Genomic DNA, 19198 nt, shown 5'->3' with positions numbered 1-19198 from the left:
TCAGATGGTCAGAGACATTTCCAAGTAACCAGAGCAATTTCCTATTGAGAGTGTTGAGACCGCAAAATAAAAGCAAAATGAAGATTCAAGACTGCCAGCTGTTCGCACCGCCACCTTGAAATTGGCAACTGATGAACATGACGTCGATTAATATTCATATCGTTACGAGGACAGAATCAATCTGCAAATTTGATGACCAGGGCGGGCAGCATTGCACCTGGTTGAGAAACTGCTTTTCTTAAAGACAAGGATATTAGCTAAAATAGGCTCACCTTCTCTCAAGTTCACACCATTTGCACCTGCTGCGACAGGGGGCATCTGAAAATTGAGTGGGATTCATTTTACAAATAGCTTTGCTATCATTTGGATATTTGAACCAACATCGACCCATGTTCGTCTTTTGGGACACTTGTTATGAATATATCAAAGACAAATATGGGTTCTATCACAATGATAGCCAACCAAATGAGATTATTTTTTTCATTTGACTTCGGCTATCACAGAAGGCCACACGGAATGGGAATGGGATAACCAGTTAGGTATCCTAGGCTACTATGTAGGCTGTAATTTTGACATTTGGGCTCACCTTTCTTGCAAGAAATCAGCTGCAGTTGCTTTCCTTCATTTTGTTTCCCCTGTCTCTCTTGCCTTTCTATTCTTTTTGTGAAAGCCGGGTGTTTTAGAAGTCTTTCATCGCTAACCGGCAGCTGGGTTTAATGCCTAATAAAATAATGAGTGAGCGTTGATTCCGCATATTGTACAATCAAAAGTCCGCGAGAGGGCGGACTAAACCAATGCGTGATAATGGGGGTGTCTGATATAGAATATAGCCTATTTGCAGGCTAGTATATCCAATTCAACAGATGTATTTTCAGAGAACATTCGAATTACATAAATTACCAACATGTATTGGCATTTTAAAAATAATGTTTTAAAAAAATGAAAGGAGAAAAATATTTTCCATGGGAGGGCCCCCCGGTGGGCCCCCCAGGTGGTCTGGACCCTAAGAATGAGTCCGGGTTTTTCCCCCCTGTTCCACGCCGCTGACTACTAGCCTCTATTACAATTGATTACATTTAGCAAACACCTTTATCCAAAGTGAAGAACACATACTATATTATATCTGGTAGGACTTTTGAACACCTGTTGGCTTGTTTAAGACCTACTATATGGTTGCGAATGCGTGGATCTCCTGCACGATTTTGATGATGAAACTTTGAAAAAATAGTGTAAATGGCCAACCTTATATGACCATGCACTGTATAGATCTGAACTTCTACTCATTCCAGAGATCTCCTGAGTTCTGGCATCCAGAGCTCCAACAGGACAATCCCGCCTTAATGATTGGCCAGCTGTATAGTGGCCAGCAACACAGATCACCATGATTGTTTGAGAGCTTTTGGACAAAATAAATCAGACCTTGACAAAACTCGGCCCACATTTTTTTTTTATCCCATGATTTTTGGGCCGGTTGATCATAGCCAGCACAGTTCAGTACAAATTGTGGAGGTCTTTCTAAAAAAATAGTCTTTATGTTACTTTTCGTCACAATTACAAGATCAACAATCAAGGCACTGAAGTTTACTTAGGTCGTCAACTTAGAATTGTTAATCTACAGTGAAGTGCTATTTTTATCAGCATATCAAGTTCTGTATGTTAAAGGGAGAAGTCATCATCCTCTAGATTGTTGTTTACTTTAAGGGTGATGATACACTACAATGCGACGTAACCATCATATTGTGCTACCCTATACATTTTCAATGAGAAGCGCTTTCTCTCCCACACATCATGGTGGGTACGTGAAACGACAGCCTTTACGTTGCGCCCGAAAGTACGTAAAACTCCAAGTTTGTGCAGATTCACCTTATAGCCAAGCAAGACGCAGGGTCGGACTGTACGGTAGTCCAGTCACAATACATTGCAATTTCACGTCATTAAAGCCTACAGTTATGAAAGCGTCTTGGAGGACAAGAGCTATGCGTTTTGGTTAAACATTTAAGTATTGGGCATCGCATTGCATTACACTGTAAGATGCATTTTAGGTTTTGAAAAAAATATGTTCTCAAAATATTTCAAGGATATTTCAGAATATTTCAATTTGCAATATCTCAAGAATTCACACGAAGATGACAGGACATCTGAATAATCATTTCCTATAATAAAATGCAAAAGTTAAGAAAATGGTGTTCACATCATTTTGCAACTAAACTCTTCACATATTCCTTCATTGTGATAGTGAAAGAAAAGGGTTGCAAATGTTATGGTGGAGTTTTCTGTCAATACGCTGCCCCAAGCCAGTTTGTGATTGATTTTTTTAATGGACATTAGCAGAAATGTTTTCTTCTTTTCTTGGTGCTTTCTTGTCCTTTGTGACCATTGTCAGAACAACCATAGACATTGCTACTGCATTCAAGGCTATTTTGTATTTACACCACTAATATTTTTGGAAAGTAAAAAACCTGACAATATGGATGTACAGTAGCATATGTGGATAAAACTAGCAGTCTTTTTTGTTCAGTGACCACTACCATAAATACAGTATAGTATAGGAAATGGCACTTAATTCATTGCCTATCATGTGTTTGGTTAGTCGGATTGTTCAGTGTATGCATTCAGAGAGCAGAAGTAACATAATAGTTATTCAAATCAATAATGGGGCCACCATGTGCTCGTTTGAATGCAGTTATAAGAGCGTAAGCCTTTTGGCCTTGTGCTGTGTGGATAAGGGAGCTCATGAAGAGAGAGAGAGAGAGAGAGAGAGACTGGAACTGTAGAGGTCTGGGGGGGTGCATGGGATGAGGTGAAGGGGGAAAGAGTGGGGGGGGGCTTGGGGTTCGGAGCTTGGCGTCGGGGGAGATTTGCTCTGATCAAATAGAATAAAATCGCATTAGCTTAACAGCCCTGACCCCCGCACTCACAATTGCTCTGTGGTGTAGGGGCAGCCTGCTGCGGCTGACTTTTCCAATGGCCATTCACTTACTGATTGTCTAAAGTGCTGTAAGTACTGGTGAGTGTGCTGCCTGTGTGGCTGAATGAGAATGGCCTTCACCTCCAGTGGCGGCTTCTATTTGGGGAGAGAAAGGCGGTCACAGCTGGAGACACTCTATTAAAGATTGTGTCCTGGTGTTCAAGCACATGTTAGGGGGGAAATGGATTGTTTACAAGGGGGCACTTTACAGACTGCTAAGGTTATGGTGAATTTTGCCTCTCTCTCTCTCTCTCTCTCTCTCTCTCTCTCTCTCTCTCTCTCTCTCTCTCTCTCTCTCTCTCTCTCTCTCTCTCTTTCTCTCTCTGTCAGTCTGTGTCGCACACTCACCCACTCCCCCTTTCTCTCTCGCACACTCCTTCTTTCTTTCTTTTTCAACATTGTCTATCATAAATATATGAGCCACTCAAAAAACTGGAACTTGATCATCTGTTTTAAATCTATTATGGCTGTAATTTTATGAATCGATAAATTAAATAGGAGTACTGTGTACTGTAGCCGTCGTGGATTTATTAACACTTTACACTCACATAGGCAAACTGGGATCAGAGGACACTCTGGTCCCCTGATATATATGAGAGTAGTGTCTAGCTAGATCCTAAATTATTATATTACCATATTATTATATTTAATTATAAATTCTATAGACTAGAATAATACATACACAGTCCATATGTGTCACTGTGGATACTCTGTGCTCATCTACACTGTGCAGTAATTTTTGTATAAATACAGGCCTAAGGTAGATGGATCTGGGATCAGTATTCGCGACGGTCACTTTTAGTGGGAGTGTGTAATATCAACACACGTCCAAAGATCATAACAGTATTCAAAATGTTCTTAAGTATATTGGGGTAAGAACACTTGAGAATATAGGCATGTTATTACCCAGTTTGGCTGTTAAAGCTTTAGCTGCATCCATCACATGACAAGAAGTTCATTTACCAACATGGCTGAGTTTCTGTTTCGCAGTTAGAGATTAATGACTGGGTTACTTAAAAACGTATACGCCCAAGAGATTAGATTAGATTATCAGAGATGATCAGTAACAGACCAGGGAGATTAGTGTTAGCATAATTTTCCCTGGGTGATGCGAAGTGAAGACTGTACTTTTAGATTATTAGATCATTAAAATGTGTATGCTTTAACTATAATCATTGGTGGTCAACCTTATCACTGTACTGCCCTACAACGGCATAGTGCAGTAACTACGCCAACATTGGAAACTGAGAAAAAATGCCTTTAAAGTATTTGTATTAGGTTGGTTCTATTATTGCAGTTACTGAAAATTTCACTACAATATCTTGGACACCGTTTTTGGACCATAAGGCTTTGTCAAACGATACAGCTGTAATGAAGACCATTTTCAGTCTGAACTCAATGTTGACAAAATATGTACAGCGGTACGGATAAAGGTAGCCAAACTTATCCCTGTGCCTCACCAGTTAGGGGGCACTGGTTCTCTTCTCTGTGACATCTCTTGTTCTTACGCTCCTCCTCCACCTTCTCCTCCTCCTCCTCCTGCTGCTCCCTTTATGGAGCATGTGTCCTGACTCCTGCCCTTTGGCCCCCGCATACACAAGTTTCTCCCCATTAACCCCCCTGGTGAGGTCATGACTGCGGGTATGTCCACTCTCACCTTCCCTAACTTGACTCAACTCCTGTATGCAGCCTCTGTTACCCCCCCCCCCCCTTCTCTCTCTGTATAGTAACTCAGCCCACAGAGTAGTAAACTAGGTACGGCCATGAGGAATGCCATTTCCCTCTGCCTGATCCCCGGCGTGGCCTGGGGACCCCGTCAGCGGTGACGAGGGCAGCCAGCTGGGAGCCACATCAAAGGCCAGGAGGCAGTGGCCCTCTGGAGTGGTGACAATGGAGCTCAGTCTGCCAGGCTGCCAGGACCTGACTTTGTTGGCCAGGAGTGGTGACAGGTCATTTCAGCAGGGCTGTTCCTGCCACTCCACCCCACTGCCTCAGACAGACAGACACACACACAGACTGCCGTGCCGTGCGGCTAACAGGCGTGTAGACCCTACTTCCTCCACCGTGCTGATCACTCTGACCCCTCTATGGATGATTAGGGGCGTCATATGGTTGTCTGAATGTGGGGTGTGGGCACTTAAATGGGACATTATTAAACCATTGGGGAAGCTCCAGAAACAACTGAAGTGTAGGCATGTTTATTAAGTGCACAATTTATGATAATAACATATGTTAAGGAAGGATTTAATATGGGTTGGTTTTCTTAAAGAATGAAAACCAACTATGAACGGATTCACAATCACCTTTGTTTTTAAACACAATTCATGTCCCATTTTGGCTTTTCCATTATTTCTATTGGCTTTTCCTCTATTTATGTTTTATTCATTTAAATTGTATCAGAGCAACATTGGTTTGACACATTAACAATACGATGCGTCGTATACTACCGTATGTGCTGTTTTGTGTGGTAATAAAATTAGGCCTAGTTCCTTGCAAAGTCTACATCTAAACCTCCAGAAAGCCTATATTTTAAAAGGACTGCAATCAACATCTGAAGTTTAGAATAAAGTCATACAGTATGCAACATTTATTGGTTTGCATTGCCGCACATACATTAAGCACCAGCCGCGCACCAGTAGCTTTTCATGCTACAGTAAGCCACAGTCACTCAGAGTATATTGTGCTCTCTCTCGTTTGCCCTCTCACCTCTTTTGTTGGTCCTCCTTCTGTTAAGATGTTGAGCTAACACTAATTACGGACTTGCAAATGTACTGTGTGCACACATAGGAAGCAGGACGTGTGATACAGTAGCTCCCACGTGTGCTAAGTCCCAGAGCAGATGACACCCGCAGCCGCCCCCTAGCCAGCCCAGGTCACCCAAACCTGGCAGAGATGTCAGGCGACCCCGGCTTGGCCCTCCGTCACCTCCGTCAGCTGACACTATCCATCAGGGTTCAGAGGCCTAATCTCAGGTGTTAATGGGCATTGTGGGTAATCCCGCCGTGCATTGTGTGGCACATCTGCTCCACTCGGCAAAGGCCAGGCCAGTTAACACGCGGTGGACGGGGCGAAAGCCTTGCCGAGAGAATAGGATCAGAGCTTAAAGCGCTTGGCACGGATTAGCCTCCCCCGCTCCCCACAAAGCTCCGCTCGTGTTGCTGTTGGCTTCGTCCCAGTGTTACCCTCAAAAGCGTGCAAACACTCATTAGTTAAGCGTAAGCACACACTTAAAGGGGAGAGAGATGAGATGCTCCAAGGTTTGTTAATTGTGGTCCAATGGAATGGAAGATGTCGAGATGTATGGAAATCACGCTAGGACGTTAGGATTTTACACTCGTCACAATGCTTTGGAGTGCAGTCAGATAAGTTGGTAAAGTTCAATTCCCTTAGAGTCTTTTTATGATGTTTAATTGAGAATAAAAGGACCTGTTTTCAAAGCACCTTTGAGCTACAAATAGTTTTTACTCAAAATGTTGGTCGTTGCCTGTTATTGCTAGTTCAGGAATATCCAGGCACGTCATGTTATATGGCCTCTATTTGAGGTGTGGGCATCATCACTGTACAGACAGACAAACAGACAGACTGACTTGGAGGCAAGTTGAATTTTATTTATTATCACACTTTAACAATTTCAACCATTCATGCCCTTTAGTCAACATATTACCTGTGTATAACGTAGTGAACAGCTTTTGCAGAAGTTGGAAGGAAACCGTAGGAAGTCTTGGAGGCGTATGGTGAAATCAGGTCATCCTTGGCATGGAGACAAGCAGTTGTTAGGAAATAGGGGTTTGATGAAAAGGTATGATGTGAATCTGAAGGTATTTGCTTCTGTGTGAGTGGTAATTGGACATGATCCAGCACACACACCAACCTCTAATATAAATGAACAAAAGTCAAATTACTCTTTTGAGGTAGAGGTTATCATGATTTGTGTCTATCTGTGTGTGTGTGTGTGTGTGTGTGTGTGTGTGTGTGTGTGTGTGTGTGTGTGTGTGTGTGTGTGTGTGTGTGTGTGTGTGTGTGTGTGTGTGTGTGTGTGTGTGTGTGTGTGTGTGTGTGTGCTTGTGTGTGTGCTTGTGTGTGTGCTTGTGTGTGTGTATGTTTGTGTGGAAATGGGATGTCTGTATGCGCAAATTCCTATGGATATTTGTCCATGTGTGCACATACGCGTGTGTGCATGTCTGCGTTTACTGGGAGGAGTAGCTGCTGAAAGTGTGTTTTTGTCATGAGCCGGCCCTTTGGTGCCCACACTGCTGTTGAAACACAGGCCGCAAGTGTAACTTTAAGCCAGGTAATACACATTGCCCTATTTGCCCAAAACACCGCTTAACACATGGCTGGCAGATTTACAGCTACTATTATCCTGTAAATCTGCCCGTACGCCATACAATGCCTACAAGTGATCGTGGCCATATTCCAATGTTTACTTTTATAGGCTGTGTGTAGTCAAAGTGAATAGGATGTGAGATTAGTTGTTGGTCACATGTTGTATGCAACATGTGTGTGTGTTGTGTATGCATGATGTTTGTGCTTGTTTGCACGTGTGTGTGTGTGTGTGTGTGTGTGTGTGTGTGTGTGTGTGTGTGTGCGTGCGTGCGTGCGTGCGTGCGTGCGTGCGTGCGTGCGTGCGTGCGTGCGTGCGTGTGTGTGAGGCCTAGACATTTCATCTTGTTCTATAATGTAGTGGTAGAGTTTAGTGATCAATTTCCTACAGGACTTAGTTAACACAGATTCTTCACATACAGTAGCCGCACAATAACCAATATGATTTTCAAGACTTGTTTCATGTTCAATTGCACAAATTGAAGATGGAGAAACAAATGACTTTGTTTTGGGGTAGGTCTAGTGGGAGACAGTGGGGTGCACATCCATCTACGGTAAACCTTTCCTTCCTCTCGTCCTCTCTCCTCCTCCACTTCTCCTCTCGTCCTCTCTCCTCCTCCACTTCTCCTCCTCTGTCCTCCGGCCCGTCTTTATGCCTTTTCCTCAGTCACCCCTCTCTCTCTCTCTCTCTCTCTCTCTCTCTCTCTCTCTCTCTCTCTCTCTCTCTCTCTCTCTCTCTCTCCCTTACCCAGCTCATGCCCTCTCTACCAGCACCCTCCTCTTCTTCTTTTTTGGCCTGCTCGCTTTTCGGATGTGTTTATCAAACCAGCACATAAATCCTGCTGGAATTGTGCTGGAATGAACACAGATGTTAGCGTAGAGTTACAGGTTGTGTTTTCTGCCCTAAGTGCTTTCGTAAATCTCGGCCCCCTTATTCTGTTTTATGTGAGCCCCACTCGTACAGTAGGCCCATTTGGCTTCCACACACCCTTGAGCTGCGCCGTCTCAAGCTGTAAATATTAAGACCCTGAGTACACTAACACACACACACACACACACACACACACACACACACACACACACACACACACACACACACACACACACACACACACACACACACACACACACACACACACACACACACACACACACACACACACGCACAGCAGTTACAAGTAGATGTGTCCTTTTTTAACTTGTTTGGGTATGATAGGCAAATTGTGTGATCTCCTCTAAATGAACAAAGATTTAGGGTTATTTGAAACGATGACGAGGTGCCTCAGCTCTGTATTCTTCCAGCGAAACACTACTTGAACATATACATAACATCCTGTGAGCAGGCGACACACAACACACAACAAAGTAACCCTGAAAAAGGCGAACGCAGAGGAGATTTCACGTTGTTACATGTTGACAATATGCATTCCACAGGATGAATGGCAGCATTAACTTATTTACAATAGCCATAATCCTCAGTAAACAATCAGCTGCTTAATTAATGGGGCTGAATTCACCAGTTGTATTTCCTGCCGCCTGCCTGCCTCCCATGACCACTGTAGAGGCTGTATGTATGTTTGCTCAGCAACTAAGCCTCTCACACAATACCGGTGTATACATGGACGCAAGTCCTTTTGTTTAGGATCAAGCCCCACAAATGAGGCCATTGTCCATTTTTTTGTAACCATTTTTAATCTATTAAAAAGCCCCCACATAGCAGACCTTTTGCCCCTCCCCGTGAGCACAATAGAAACTGTTCTTACCGAACAATGTTCACCCTGCTGTACATAATTGTACATGGGTCCATTTGCCCCTGTGAAATCTATGTTGTGCTAAAAAAAGCAACCTCTCTTTCTTTCAAAGTGAATTTCCAGGTGGAAAAAAAAATTGTACCTGCTCATCCAACATACTCATTACAAGGACACAGCTCATGTCAAATAAACCTTAGCGACTGTGTTGAATGTCTGAAGAACCCTTGGCAAAATCAAAATAATACGTACATTGAAAATAAATTAGTTCACTATCATCAATTGCAATTGCATAAAATTCTACATATCCAGAACAGAAGTATACACACTGAAGTAAGTTATTTATCTCTTTTTTTATTCACTAGAAACAAGTTGCATGGACAGACTTCTGTCAAAGGACTGGAAGGAGAGAATGGAAAGGTTGAATGCTAGTGAGCTTCTTGGAGAGATCAAAGGTAAGATTCTAGTACCATCAAGCTGCATTAAGTATTCATTACTATGTAATGTTCTCTTTTTTCCCCTGTTTTTAAGCAACCAATTGATCTGGCAACCATTTCCATTGTTGGTATAATAATTTAATATACAGCATGCTCAATGTAGTATTCTCATATCATGCTCAATCTGATTTCACAAAGTAATTGAACTGGTTTGTCCCAGAGTCATACTTGAATTGTTTCACAATTAAATCGCTCCTAAAAATGACCCTGAAATCCCAGCCAATCGTGCCTTCTTGCCCTGAAACTTCGAAAACAATACCATGCATACGTGCTGTTGAAAGCAGCTTAGAAAGACTGCTGAGAAAAAGGAAACAGTTGGTGTGTTTTTTTTCCTAGCTTGATCATTGATCCTTGGCCAATAATTCCTTGGTGAAATCAGATCTTGTGAAGGTACATGTAGCCTACATGCTCTCTTTGGAAATAGGAATCTTATCGGATAAAGTATGTCGCTCAGCAAGATTATCGCAGCGGGTTGAGTGCTGATGTAGTGTTTAGATTCCATAGCATTAACCTATTGACATTCACTTTTGAAAGCAAGGGAGAAACGCTTTCACTCAACTCTGTCAAGTGATCCTGAGGACTAAATAGCTTGCTTAGATGCCACTGGAAGACCATGGTCATGATTCCTTGTCCCAAATGGCATGCTTACAGTACCAAACCATATTGGATCATACTATGTTAAAAGTGATTTCGATCACTTCTCTTGACACATTTCTATAGGACACAACACAACCCATATTTGAACACTGTGTAGTGAACATTTTTGTTTGAAATACAGTATTTGGGTCCAGTATGCCTGTGGGTGCAACTGTGAACATGTGCTTTCTGCATATGCTTTTTAATCCTTATATTATAACAATGCACACACACACACACACACACACACACACACACACACACACACACACACACACACACACACACACACACACACACACACACACACACACACACACACACACACACACACACACACACACACACACACACACACACACACACAGTCTAAAAGCCAGCCTGACTATGACTATGGCAGTGGCTGTGACATTCATATTGTTCTTTCAACAACAGAGTCAAAATAAAATAAGAGAGAAGCATTTATGTCGTCAGGACATATACACAACATACAAACTAGCAGATCTCACCCCACCCCTAAAGAAAACCTCAAATGGAAGAATGTCCGCATTTGCGCTGGAATGTAAATTCTATTTGAGCTAAGATGCAGGGGTTGGCCCTGAAATGAGTTATTGAAGCAAGGAACCCACCCAGCCACCCCTTTACCTCCACGAACACGCTAAATAAGACACTTATTTGCAGACAATCTGCTCTCTCTTCAACCTGCTCATGAAAGTCCAGTTGACTCCCTGCCTTAAAAATGGTAAGCATTTCCTCTATGAAAAAGAGAGAAAATAAACACTCATCATGGAAACAGAAAGAGCATTCAGGCTTACCTGAACACCTTACATAAGCAAACATAAGAGCCTCTTGTCAGCTTGAATACGTCGTCTGTACTGGTGTGAGATAGGGCTTACCTAGACTTAATTTTCAAGCTGTAGCCTCTTTCTGTTCTAGGTTTTATAATGAACTCAACTTAAAGTACACCCATCACCATTTTCCAATCCCAGACCTAACCCCCTATACATACAGAGACACACACACACACACACACACGCATACATACATACATGGAGAGAGAGAGAGAGAGAGAGAGAGCAAGAGAGCAAGAGAGAGAGAGAGAGAGAGAGAGAGAGCAAGAGAGCAAGAGAGAGAGAGAGCAAGTGAGAGGGAGAGAGAAACATAGTACAAGTGGTTAGCTTGGTCCGAAACAAGGCGATCTCTGTGTCGTGCTGAACTAGAACTCAAAAACATGTTTATCCAATTGAATGTTCCCTATTAATTGTCTGAATGTACTGTGACAGAGCTCTTAAGACAGCCCCCAAAAGTCTTTATCTTTGATACCTGAGACATGAGTAAGACATGACGTTTAACCAACAAGTTATTTTAGGCCAGTGCCAGTAAGATATTAAAGCTTTTACCATCATCAAAACCTCAAAACCTGCAAAATTACAGTCACCTCAGAAGTGTGTGTGTGTGTGTGTGTGTGTGTGTCGGGCTGTTTAACCGTAAGTGCCTTATTTTGTTGGAACGGCTTCCAATTATACAGTAATTGTAATTATAATAGTAAGAAGCATGCTTTGCATTACTCATTCCTCTGTCTTGTTTCACCTAGCATACCTGCAGTAACTTGGAAGTAATTAAATCAAGCTTTGTACCTCCTTTAATTTTGCACAGCATTTGGCCAAGCATTGCAAATACATTTGTACTCCTGGCCAGAGATTTTCCACAGTTAAAAATAGGCCTAATTTTGTGACGAAAATTGACGAAATTTTGTAAAGAATCTGACTTTTGGCCCTACCATGGCTGATATTGTAGGGCACTCGTCTACTACGCGACCGACCTGGGTTTGATTCCCGCCCCGAGTCCTTTGCCAGCCCTTCCCCGTCTATCTCTCCCAACTTGCTTCCTGTCTCTACTTCACTGTAGCGTCTGAAGGAAAAAAAACAATAAAGTCTTGTAAAGCCCCAAAAAAATACAAAAAAAAGAATCAGACTTTTCTGATTCTACTCAGGTGGCCGTAGCACAGGATGTATAGATGACATGTTAACGATAGATTACAGATTACATTTGAGGTGTATACTTAAGGCCCTTCGTGGGAAATATTGACATGAGATGATCCACTTCTTATCAGCATGGAATTTTCATACAAACTTCTGCGATTGAATGTCTGTCTAAAATCTCTCTGTAAAAGGGACATGAAGTTGTAGTACATGGGGAAAAAGACGAGAGACACAGCAAGAAGAAAAGAACACAAACAAAACAAAACAAAATGAGTCTTCACAAGAAGCGTAGCAGAGAAGAGCAATGTTGCCACAGAATAGAACAGAGGGAACCAGGAAGGGGAGCAGAGCATTGGATGAAAAAGAGGGCAAGAAAGGATAGAGGCAGGCGAAAGGTCTTTAGTGGGGGCTGGTGCTGGGAGCTACAGTACAGCGGGCCACATCTGGTGGCTCCTGACGTGGGGTGGAGTAGAGTGTATAGGGGTGCGGGCGACGGTGTTGTGGTGTCTTGGACAGGGTACACATAGCCTGAGGGTCTCTGCCAAGGGAACCCCTGGAGATATTTGCAGATATTTCAAAAAACTACTGGCAGTCTTTGAGGATACACTGACACACACACAGGTAGGTAGACATACCAGACAGACAAAAAGACAATGACCAATTGAATTGTGTGCACTACATGTCTCAACGCAATGTCATCAGGCCTTACACTATTTTATTTAATTACTATTTTAAAGTACATTGATAAGTCAGATTTACATGAGTTGTATGTATTGCTGTATCATTGCTGTTCACTAGTTATTCATGTAGGCAGTTGATTACAGGTATTAGTGCTGTAGACATAGTTTCAACAATATGGCATACCGGTACCATTTTTTACTTCCATTCACCCTGTAAATATTAACTGCAATTTAGTAAATAAATGAAGGTTAATCCTTATCAAGTCAACCAGACCTCTTGATCTTGGTTATCCCTTTTAATTGGATTAGCACTTACAGTAAGCTTACCATCCAGCAGGCAACAGCACCCCAAACTTGACACTGCTACGTAAGTCTGTCTCAACACAAACACGGGGCATTGTTCCTGCAGTGTAGGTGAGCCTGTCCAACATTGTGTCTTGGTAGTCAGCAAAGGAACAGGCAGCGCCATCTTCAATCATCACGCACACCATTGTTGAACTTTGCCTGTAGAGAGGGTACAACATACAGAGATGTGTAAGCAGGGCCGCTGACAGCTTTGGCCGTGCCCAGGACAAACTAATTTGAAAGGCCCCTTTCACCCAATGCTTGCAATGTAATGAGGACCCAGATCTGGGCCCCTCCTGTCCCTGAGCCCGGGACAACTGACCCCTTTGTCCCCACCTGTTGGCTTCCCTGCGTGTAAGGGACAATCAGTGACAATCACAGTACCTTTCTGGATTGGCACCTCCATTCTGGTCACTCCTGGCCTGTCCGTTGATGATCTGAGGGGGTAGGTGTGGGTGGTTCGAGGGAGGGAACGAAACAGGGCAACACTGCAATCCATTGTAGTCAGGCTATTTTTTCACCGTCTGTAAAGGGGGAAATATGATTAGGGATACACAAATTATTTTTGCTTCTTTTCATTCACTTGTACCATCAAGCCAGTGCACAGTTACAGTAAGTATGTGTCAACCATACCTGTCAAATCAAACATCGTCTTTTACAGTCTTTCTTCCCAATAATTGCTACTCGCCACTGTGGTTTAGAAAATACGTTAGAAGGTTTCTTTTTTTCATCCATTCACTCTGAGAGAACCAGAGCAGGATGTCTTGTGATCTAGAACAGCACATCTACGCCAATTCAAAGTCTGCACACGCCACAGACCTTGTCATCTGTGGTCAAGACATGGAGTATTAAGAGCATGCCATCTACCTCATCTAGGATGAGATCATCTGTTTGGGTAAGCAGTAAAAGTGAAGAGATGAGTGATGGGTTTCCTGGCACCATAGTCACTGTTGATCATGTGGAAGTTGCAGTCTGCGAGCTGTAATCTATTGTATTGAGGTGGCCTTACTGTAGCTACCTAATGCGATAGTTTCCAAAGGCTCCATCTGGATATTGCGTATTATTATGTGTTCATTCAACACTGTACGCAGTAAAATAAATGCAGTGTTAATTCAAGGCTCAGAGAGTGCTCTGGAACCAAATACACTCTAGAAGATGTTGAATCACCTCTCTAAGTGTTTCATTAACACTGCATTATGACTGTGTAGAGAATTTAGCACTCAGTGTTGGTCCTACTCTCTGTGTTGCAGTTTTAATTAACATTGCAAAATTTGCTGTGCATTTTTAACTCTTGATAACTATTCAGCTGCTGTATTTGTAACACTAAGTGTGCAGACATTGCTGTCTAGAATGCTTTATATTTTGCTGTAAATTCATATTTAGCATTTCTTGTTCATACTCGGGACAAAGGCACTCAACTCTGCGTAAAGGAAAAAAATAGATTTAGCCTTTGAACGAATGAATAAAGTCTATAGGCACTATTTTCCTTTTGGAGAATGCACAAAAACTGAACTTCAGGGAGGTATACATTTCAAGTCTTTATTAAATGCTGGGAGACGGCACTATCAAGACCTACCACCCAGATTTGTTTGTCATAAACTATCAAAATAAAGGTCCGCTGAAAGATATCAGAAGTTATATCCCACAGTCTCTTGGATGACCAGCACGGCAGATGATTACAAGCACATGGCCTACTCAAGGTTGCACTTATGACTAACACATGTGTGTGTGTGCGCAAGCATGGCTTTATTGGACTATATTAATTTAAGGCCACCTCCTTTATTCATGCTAACATCTGGAGAGACGATTTACAAAACCTTGTAAAACTAATGCAATTAAATACCTGATAATCTGTCTCTTGTTGAACACTGACAAAATTGGATTACCACAACTGTAGTCTGTGAAAAGAGCCATGCCATTATTGAAGTGAATTGCAGCACTCAACTACTGATTAGTCTAATTGCCTCCTCCTAAAATTCTCAGACAACATCCATTTACAATTTGCATCATTTCTTCCGTGAATTGCCCCAGCATAAAATCCTCTTTTTAAAATGTGTCAGGATTTACTACAATTTGTCATTGCTTCAACTAGTATTTCTAGGAGACAGCTTTAATTTGCTTTAATTACCAAAATTGTCCTTCATCCTTCAATCTTTCTCACCGTCCCTCTCTCCTTTTCTCTTCATGTCTGTCTTTGTGCTCTCTCTCTCTCTCTCTCTCTCTCTCTCTCTCTCTCTCTCTCTCTCTCTCTCTCTCTCTCTCTCTCTCTCTCTCTCTCTTACAGGTACACCAGAGAGCCTGAAGGAGAAAGAGCGTCAGCTGTCCACCATGATCACCCAGCTGATCAGCCTGCGAGAGCAACTCTTGGCCGCCCATGACGAGCAGAAGAAGATGGCCGCCTCTCAGATGGAGAAGCAGCGGCAGCAGATGGAACTGGCTCGCCAGCAGCAGGACCAGGTGAGGCCCAGTCCAGATAGGCATGGAGGTGGAGTGATGTCCGTCTACAAGTCCATCTAGATTAAAAGTCATTCTCGACAACTGTGTTCACTTCCGGTGGTGGTTCTGGCATGTGTTCAACGTTGAAAATCAAATCAGAAAAGTTCTCAACCAAAACCAAGTTAAGTTTCTCAGCAAACCGTGCCAACAGAAGAAGCAGGCTACAACAGATTCATGCGGGTCGCACGCATTAGCTTAAACCAATGGTATGAATGCAGGTTGTTTCCCTGTAAGCACTTTGTGTAACTGGTGCAGGAACTGACATCGGTACCATCGGTACTGACCAACCTGGTAACATCTTCAGTGGCTGTCTTAATGATGTGTTTGGGCAGTTATTTTTGAGGTAACAGCAAGAGAAGAGATCCTTATGCAGTACATGAAAGGGGAGACACTAGCATTGGCACTTTCGAGTATCAAAATCACAGATATACATGACAAATATCTGTGACCATGATTAACCTAGCCGGATTTGGCCATTCATAATTGGCTTTTGGCTGCAGCAGGAGTACTGCAGGACCAGGTGAGACGATGTCCAAGTGCCATCGTAAGTTTCCTCATTCAGTGGCTAGTCTGTTTACTCAGTGGTCATCTTATTTCAACAGATAATTGGCTTTTGGCAAAGCAGGATATGTATAGACGGACACCAGATGTGGAGTAAAATGTCCAGAGAGACCAAACAGACAAATGGAATGACAGAAGCAAGAAAGGAAAGCTAGTGTAATTTCTCCCTCAAATAGCCAGAGGCCCTCAACATTCAAAAGCACAAAAGCATCTGAGAACCATGCAAACAGGTTTCAGAATAATGTGTAAAGCAGGACAATTGTAGGCATAGGACACCTATCATCACCACACATGTTTGCATGTTGCGCCATCAGTCAGGACAAGGCACAATCAAAACAATCCTGTCATGTTGTTTACAGAGGAAATCAGGGGCGTAAACATGCCGTCTGTGTGGTACGACAACATAAAGATGACATATCTCAAAAGCGACGTCCAAAAGTGTCCTGCTGCATTTAAATGGTGATGGTGGAGTCTGGCTTGGATTGAACAATCACCTTCTGACAGTTTCTCCACGGGCTTCCCAAAGTCTCAGCCTTGCGAATTACTGTACAGTGCCAGTCAAGTCGACGTCTTACGACACATAAACATGTCAGTTCTTTGTCCGCAAGATGTGCTCTGTGCATTTTAAGAATCATCATTTTTTTTCAAATTTTCATAATGCTAACTTGCTTTTTGGCCTTTTCCTGTATGTGTCAAAGTACATTGTTTCTTTTTGTCAATATCAGCTTTATCTGTTTTGAAGTTTTGTTTTGTTTCTGGTTGCCATCTTGTGTATTTTTCATCCACCATCCCTTTATCATGTTTAGTCATCCCCTTGTTTTTGTCTGATTCTCTTACAGTCTTGAGTGATTCACTGTCTAAAGACCAAAAGCAACAACAGTTTTGTGTTTTCTTCTCCTCTCCTCTCTTCCCTGTCAGATTACAAGGCAACAGCAGCAGCTCCTGCAGCAGCAACACAAGATAAATGTTCTCCAGCAGCAGATTCAGGTAGGCTCGCCTGATTGGCTGATTAATCTGAAGCCCCACATTTATTTTCCTGGCCATCCAATCAGTTCCTAGGAACAGCGGAAAAAAGAAGCAACCAGGTCATCTAACAAATGCATCTCATTTATTAGGGTTCCCACAAGATTTGAATGAATGATTTTTTTTACTATCCCATAAGGAAGTAAATACTAACACCCACTTTCTGGCGGTACAGTTACTTGTTCAGGATCATAAAATAAAAACCCACAATATTATTTTTCAGACATTTTTTCCAAATATCTCCCAACTCTTACTTCTTTTTTTCATACAAAAACTCTAGAAACAGAGAAACTCAGGTTCGCCTGAGGCTCCGGGGGCAATTCTCTGCTGCTCAGTGTCTGACAGGCTGGTGTCTTTGTTTGAACAACAGCCTAATGCCTTTCATATGTGCACCTACTCCCTCCCTTACACCCCCCCCCCCCCTGCCCTGCACCGCAGCACACCCACTCTCCGACCACCACCCCAAACCCCAGCAGCATATGCAGACACCACATCACTGGAGCCAGGCCCAGGGCTCGACGCACGTCTGTGGTCTGCTAACCCCCCCAGCCCCACACACTCCCCACATCCTCGCATGAGGGGCAGGGAAGCTGATAGGGGGGAAGCAAAGGGGTCAGTTTGCCCCGGGCCCAGGGGAAGGGGGGGAGGCCCAGAATTGAGACCCCATTACATTGAATGTATTGCTATAATTTGTGAAGGGGGGCCCTTCAGATGATTTTATCCAGGTCCCAGTCAAAGCTGTCAACGTCCTTGATGAGGGGTACTGCAATTGTTTTTCTGCGGCTAGAAATGAAAAGTGCACACGATAGAGTCGAGTGATTTTCTTTTTCTTTTTCGGAGGAGTTGTTTGTTTTCCAGCACTGCCTGGTGGTGTTGCTCCAGGCTGCTGTAGGGATTGCGGTAGAAGAAACCTCACAGTGGGAAAGATCTGGGAATATTGTCTCCTGCTAAAGCAGAGTCGTGTGCCGATTCGGCTGTTTTTTGGTTTTTTTTGCTGGACAGTTGCCACAAAATATTTTTTTTTGTAGGATGATAGGATGACTGGATAAGCCCAAGTGGCTAGATGGATTTGGCAGGATATGAGGCTTATGTAAGAGGAATCATGGATATTTAAAAGTTTTGTGCTATCAATGTTGGATTCATGGGTTCACATATAGGGTGGGTTGAAAAATCCCTGAATTATAAGACATTAGGATAGACGAGTAAGCATTGTAAAGCCTGTGATAATCAATTGAGATCATCTTAAATGATTAACTGGTTTTTAAGGTTTTTGTTGATGCCTGTTGATGGGCTGTGGATAAATTGACCCGAGAATGGACGTGGAGCACACGCCGTTCCACCACTGGTGCATCGTTATAGTCACTGAAAAAACACACATGCACACACACACACACACACACACACACACACACACACACACACACACACACACACACACACACACACACACTCGCACACACACACACACACACACACACACACACACACACACACACACACACACACACACACACACACACACACAAAAGACAGACAGGTATATAATATATGCACCCCCACCTTCAATTCTAACACGCAAAACACTCAAACGCACACAGCCGTACCAATAAAGGGAAGGGTGCAGACACAAAGCGGTGTGTGTGTATTGGGGGGAGCTGAAGCAGAGCCCTGTGTTTTCTTAGGACTGGAAAGGCCACCGCTTATTCATCCCTCTGGCAAGCCAAGCACCCCCGCTCCCCCCACCACAACCACCTTTACACACACACACACACTCACACACACTCACACACACACACACACACACACACACACACACACACACACACACACACACACACACACACACACACACACACACACACACACACACACACACACACACACACACACACATTTTCTAGTATTCCCCTGAGGAGCAACAATGAATGGAGCTATTTGT

The 19198-nt window shown here is 43.0% G+C and overlaps 1 protein-coding gene across 6 annotated transcripts in view; it reads left to right on the top strand.

The window, feature by feature from the left end:
* Nucleotides 1–19198, top strand: part of LOC134447179 (transcription factor Sox-6-like) — an 85652-nt gene that overhangs the window by 34367 nt on the left and 32087 nt on the right. For 5 of the 6 annotated variants that reach the window (XM_063196521.1, XM_063196520.1, XM_063196523.1 and 2 more), the window contains exons 5-7: nt 9405–9494; nt 15464–15636; nt 17155–17223. In XM_063196521.1, the coding sequence (XP_063052591.1) occupies nt 9405–9494; nt 15464–15636; nt 17155–17223 (332 nt within the window). The remainder of the gene's footprint in view (nt 1–9404; nt 9495–15463; nt 15637–17154; nt 17224–19198) is intronic. The other variant, XM_063196526.1, reaches the window with a different exon arrangement.

This window comes from Engraulis encrasicolus, chromosome 4 (genome assembly GCF_034702125.1).
Source record: "Engraulis encrasicolus isolate BLACKSEA-1 chromosome 4, IST_EnEncr_1.0, whole genome shotgun sequence".
NCBI lineage: Eukaryota > Metazoa > Chordata > Actinopteri > Clupeiformes > Engraulidae > Engraulis > Engraulis encrasicolus.
Note: the sequence above shows the minus strand (reverse complement) of the source record. Positions and strands in the feature narration are given on the sequence as shown.